This window comes from Calidris pugnax, unplaced genomic scaffold (genome assembly GCF_001431845.1).
Source record: "Calidris pugnax isolate Ruff unplaced genomic scaffold, ASM143184v1 scaffold305, whole genome shotgun sequence".
Classification (NCBI taxonomy): domain Eukaryota; kingdom Metazoa; phylum Chordata; class Aves; order Charadriiformes; family Scolopacidae; genus Calidris; species Calidris pugnax.
In genome coordinates, this window is record NW_015091074.1 from 21,547 (window position 1) to 27,139 (window position 5,593).

General features: G+C 42.2%; 1 protein-coding gene across 1 annotated transcript; it reads left to right on the forward strand.

Annotated features, from left to right (window-relative positions):
• The first annotated feature begins 2,850 nt into the window (after positions 1-2,850).
• LOC106896970 (scale keratin-like) lies at positions 2,851-5,254 on the forward strand. The gene is made up of 2 exons (XM_014957316.1): positions 2,851-2,919; positions 4,410-5,254. Exon 2 carries the CDS (start codon positions 4,436-4,438, stop codon positions 4,829-4,831), a length of 396 nt encoding a protein of 131 aa, XP_014812802.1. The 5' UTR covers positions 2,851-2,919; positions 4,410-4,435; the 3' UTR covers positions 4,832-5,254.
• Positions 5,255-5,593: the final 339 nt, after the last annotated feature.

Below are 5,593 nucleotides of genomic sequence, written 5' to 3' on the forward strand. Positions count from 1 at the left end.
GTACTTGTTTAACAGATTCTAAACCTGAGGTTTGAGTTAGTGGAGAGCAGACAGCTCCTGTACAATACATTGTGGAAAACACCAGCTTCGCCCTTAAAACCTGTATATAACATTGCCTCCTCATAAATGACAAAAGAAGACTAACTTAAATTTATGGAAAAAGAACACTTTGATGTCTAGAAAACAGGTGGCTCTGGGAAGAAGGGGCAAGAGAAATAAACAGAAGGCGGTTTTCAGGAGGGACTTTTTATACATTTCCTCAAACTGCCTGAAGAATCTGAGACTCCCATTATCACCAGCCCACATTTATCACCCATGGTTCACCTCAAAATGATGAAACAGTTTTGCTCAATATTTATGTTTATTAGTTGATTCAAATTCTCACGCTGCATAAAATGCACATTACAAAACAAATATTTCTTTCATCTTAGCACTTAATTGGCAAGATTCGTTCCTGATAACGTTCCATCAAACACATTAGAATGACAGGAGGAATTATGCTGGCTTCACTTATTTACCTCTTCTTTTATTGGGTGACATAACGATGGTGGCTCAAATGTTAATCATAATTGCCATCTGCTTCATGTGCAGCTTTTCTTTCCATCCTTTCTTACCCATCTAGATAAAGTATAATTGATAGAAAACACGGTGTCTTTCTTGTGAAATCAGCAACCCTTACATGAAGTTGGAATTAAGATTTGGACAGGACCATCCTCCGTTTTTCAGGGGAAAATCAAAAGGTACATTGCAAAGGACTTTTTAAAATAATCCAAACCCATGCCTTGTCTCCCAGACTACCCGGTCATTCAGTTTCTTCATGTTTTAGAAGTAAATTCATCGCTCATAACAAAGGTAAACAGTTTCTTAGCCAGATTACAGGCAACTTGTTAAATATATATATTTTAAGGAAGTTGAGTGTGTGTTTAAAACACAGAAGAAATGTAGACCACGCACAGCTAGATTTGGAAAGTCCTAGGGAAAGCTTTCAAAAGATGAAATAAAAGAATGTCAAATATCAGATAAAAGATGGTAAAAGAATATCAGCTGAAATCCTAATGTCAGAACTCATGAGCTGGTAAAGGGAACAGGAAGAGTGCACTTGAGCAGCACAATTTAATAAATATATTTCAAAATGCTGAGTTGCTTGAATCTAACCACATACTTACATCACAATAACGACACACTGCTTCATACATAAACTACTAAGGAGGGTTTGGGAAGTGCTTAAAAATACACACAAAAGATATTTGAACACCCTTTGTGAGTATTATTGCTCTTGCCATCCCCTAGGGCCATCACAAAGTCGGGGGGAAAAAAAAGAACCTCATCATTTGCATATCACTTCTGGTAGAAATGTTGCTGTGTTTGTTATATAACAAACCGATTCATCAGCAAATGATGATTTCTGAGGCTCAACCAGGCACTGCTTATTACACAGAATTTCAGAATACGGGAATATGGGTGGGACACACCTCATCAAACCTTCCCTGTTTAAAAGCTGGGTGTTTCAGTTGAGCTTGTCTGTCTCCAGAGTCAATGAAAGCAAAATTGTTATGTTTTGAGGGTGATACCGATTCTGGGAAGGTAAGCGTCTGAGACGGGATGAATTGTCTTGCAGAAATTCTTGTCCCACCCCACTAAGTATTGGGGAAGGCTGAGTAATTTCAAATGACAAAGCACTTGAAATCTTGGCAAGTGAAAATTTGGCTCTGCAACAATACACACTCTGCAGGTCATGTCCTGCTGGTCAGGTGTTAGAACCCCTCCCGGGCCAACAATTGGACTGGGACACAACATCAGGAAAAAATGAGGAGGGGAAAAAAATAAATCCATTGTTGCAATAAGGATGCCTCAGATAATTCCATCATTTTTCCTGCCACCTACCCAGTAATCTGGGAAAAAGCACTGAAAAATTATTTCTGTGACATCCTCCAGTGAAACTTTGGTTCAATCGCTTTGTAAGGTGAAGGAGTAGATCAAAAGCGAAGAGGAAATAAAGACTAAATGAAGACAGCGGTGGACAGAAAGACATAATTTCAAAAGAAACTAAGAAATTTGTGCCTGCCTCACCACTGTCCTGGGTTATGTCCTCCTTCGGAGCTCTGCAATGTCAATACAGCAGAGCTAGTAACTATTAATCTGTTTGTATTTGCAGTCATTCCACATTTCTGACCCTGTGAGATAATCTCTGTGTGTCTTGGCAGATTCCATGTCAAAAAATAAGGAAAAAATACTGATATCCCTTTAGAGAGAACTTTAACCTTTAGTTTTAACACCTTCTCAGGTACTAAAATGCTGTTTTCTGCTGATTTTTCCTAACAGCAAGGAAAAGTCAGACATTCGAAACCAAAGCCCATGAGACAATGTCTGTGATTACCACGAGTATGGGACCTCTCTCCTGTTTTGTGGCTGTGGGTGGGAAAGGGATCAGAAGGTGCCTTCCACCTAACCGAATATTTTATTGCAAAACGTGTGAGTAGGTTAGATTGCAGCCTTGATCTCAAGCACTTAAATCCAAACATGTATATGACAGCAGGTTTATAGCTCTGATTAAAATCATTACGGGAAGTTAATGAAGGAAGTGCTAAGTAAATAGAACCAGTTTAATTCTGCCCTGCAATGCCAGTGAGCAGGGCGGAATGATACCAGCAACGAAGCTGGTCAATTAGGCTTCAAGATGAAAGAGAACTGGTAGCTGGAATGTGCATATCATGCTCTTCAGAGATTTAGGGTGATTTTGCAAACAGCCAGCAAAAACAGTTTCATCACTTTGGGAAGTTATACAGTTTGGGGCTGGTTAGTGATTATGACTTCATGTGAGTGCCTCAGCCCCCCCCAGGCAACCCGAGGCACTGTATAAAAGGAGCAGGTACGCAGACCTAGTCCATCTTCTTCTCCTCTCACTCTCCTCTACAGCAGGTAAGTCTGATGCCATTTCATTTCTTTCTAAATGCCAGAATGTCTTTTCACCGCATCTTAGAATCCTGCTCACTGCTAGGACGCTAGAGTTTTTAGGTCTATTTTTTTATTCTCTTCCTTTTTTTCTCCTTGTTATTTTTCTTTGTTGTGTTACTGGTAGGATTATGGAGTCAAGACCAGGGCTTTAGGCGTTTATTTCTCTGTAATTGATATTTAGGCATTCTTATACTGTTAGAAGATTGAAAACGTAGGATGACATGAGCTGTAAAACGCAGAATTTTCCCGTACCATTTCAGTTAATGATTGAAGCAGAGAGACATGGCCATACCCTGAGCAGTTTAATCACCCAGCTGAAGAAAGAGCATTATCTACATGAGAATTTTATTGCAGAATAATCCTAGATTGTATTTAGTTTTTATGGGTAGGTAAAAACTAAATCCTGCTTATTTTAAACCTAAGTTATTTTCACCAGAGACAGTAAGAAGGGAAGAGGAGTGGTGATCTGATCCAGTGTCTTTGTCATATGTCCCTTTGTAAATCAGCTGTTCAGATACACTGAGTTCATTGATTAGATTCTCTGTGATTCTGGGCTACTTTAGGAGCAAAATAATCTTTCCCCTTTTTTACTGGAAAAGGTGCTAAGCCTCAAGCCTTTATGAGCAGACATTTAGCTGAAATGGTACTTTGCAAACTGTATTTTAATCTGTTGAAGGAAATCAGCTCCTCACATTTTACTAACCTGCTTCTCATTCTATATGAAATTACACTGCTATGCCAAGAAATATTAGGATAGAAATATTTTATAGGGTATATGTACTTATTACATCAAGTATATGAATCTGTCCTCAGGCTCAAATGCTTTGGGGGCCTTACCAGAGGGATTACAGAGGTTAAGAGGATGTAGAACTAAAATGGAACAACTTTTAAGCATATTACCCCAAAGAGCTTGAAAAGAAGCAGGGAACAGGAAAAGAGGAGATGATGTGTGGTTAAAGCAGTGCTGGGTTCTTGATTCCACCCCATCTCTCCCAAACCAAAACCTGCTTCTGTCCCCTTTGGTGTAACAAGGACGTCAGCTCTAGTGTAGCTCTTGCAGCTCCTGGTTTCCAACCCACATCCACCAGGGAGGAGCACGGGTGTTTTAGTGAAAAATGTGCTTAGTAAGCGTGTAAAATGTGTTTAGTAAACGTGCTTAGTAAAAATGTGTTTAGTAAAACTCTGTTCCTCTGGGAGGCAGCGTGAATTTTTTTAAAAGAAAGAAGCAGCAATTTCAGCAGTCTTGACAGATGTGACAAGTGCAGGGATTACTGGTTGGGGAAGATCAGAGCGATGTTGACTGACAGGAACGTTTGTGAGCAGCGTCATCAATTTCCCTTATGCATCAGGGGATCATTTTGCCTGTGCCCCAACAACCTAGCACCAAACGTTGACCTGTTGTTCCAGTAGATCTCGTGCTCTGTTTTCACACAAATCTTTTCTCCCTGTTTCAGAATCACCTTCATCCCTGCAAGGAAAGATGTCTTGCTACGACCTGTGCCCCACCACCAACAGCGTCGCCTGCCCCCAGCCCATCGCTAACAGCTGTAATGAGCCGTGTGTCCGCCAGTGCCCCGACTCCACGGCCTTCATCCAGCCACCCCCTGTTGTGGTCACCTTCCCCGGCCCCATCCTCAGCTCCTTCCCCCAGCAAGCCGTGGTGGGCTCCTCTGGAGCACCGGCCATTGGGGCCAATGTGGGGCTAGGGGGCCTCTACGGCGCTGGGAGCCCCTACAGCTATGGGGGCTCTCTAGGATATGGGTCCCAGTATGGATATGGGAGCTCAGCCCTCTCCACGCTTGGCAGCGGGTACTGCAGTCCGTACACCTACCGCCGGTCCAGCCGCTTCCTCCGCAGCAGCTGTGGACCCTGTTAGAGGCAGCAGAGAAGTCTCAGAAGAACCGCCCATGAAGGTCCAAAAGCAGAGCAATGAGGATGGGGGTTGAGCATTCCTGCCGCCCTGCAATGGAGCTACTGCCACTTAGCATTTCTGATCTTTCTTCTATTTTTGTTTACCCTTCAGTTTCTATTGTTGCCTGTTCGGGCTTCCCCATTTTTTTAAGCCATATGTTCAAGAACCAGCCTGTTTCATATGGACATCACTCCTAATGACAAGTATCTTCAGCAGCAGCTGCACAACAGACAGAAGGAAGCCAGCTGTGGACAGCAATACCTCTGAGCAGGACACTTGTTGAACATTCTCTGACATTGTCTGGAAACAGATTTTTTCATATTCTGTGTTATCTTGCTTTGCAAACATAAGCATTTCTTGCTCATTAAAGTTTTGTTGCATCACACAGCAGCCTTCTGGTTTCCCTTCCTCCCTTCATCCCCAACTTTGCATGGGTGATATCTTCCCATGGGCAGGACCAAGCTGCTCACTAAGCTCTAGGGCAGAACCTTTTAGCCCCTTTAGACTGAATTTACACAGTGTCACAAATGTTTCCACAATGACCATCCTGAGTAGTAGCTTTCCACCCTTTGAAGATATGAAAAGTTAAAATAGCATAGTTTCTTAACTCCTGTTATTTAAACATGGTTTCAATGGGGCTTTTCCATGGGCATCCAACCAGGGAATTGTGGGTTTCCATGGTGAACTCAGCATGACCACAAATACTATCAAGGTGCTGCCCAGCAG

Bases quoted from the DNA above. Each gene is read 5' to 3' on its own strand.
- LOC106896970 (XM_014957316.1), top strand. From the start codon at position 4,436: ATGTCTTGCTACGACCTGTGCCCCACCACCAACAGCGTCGCCTGCCCC.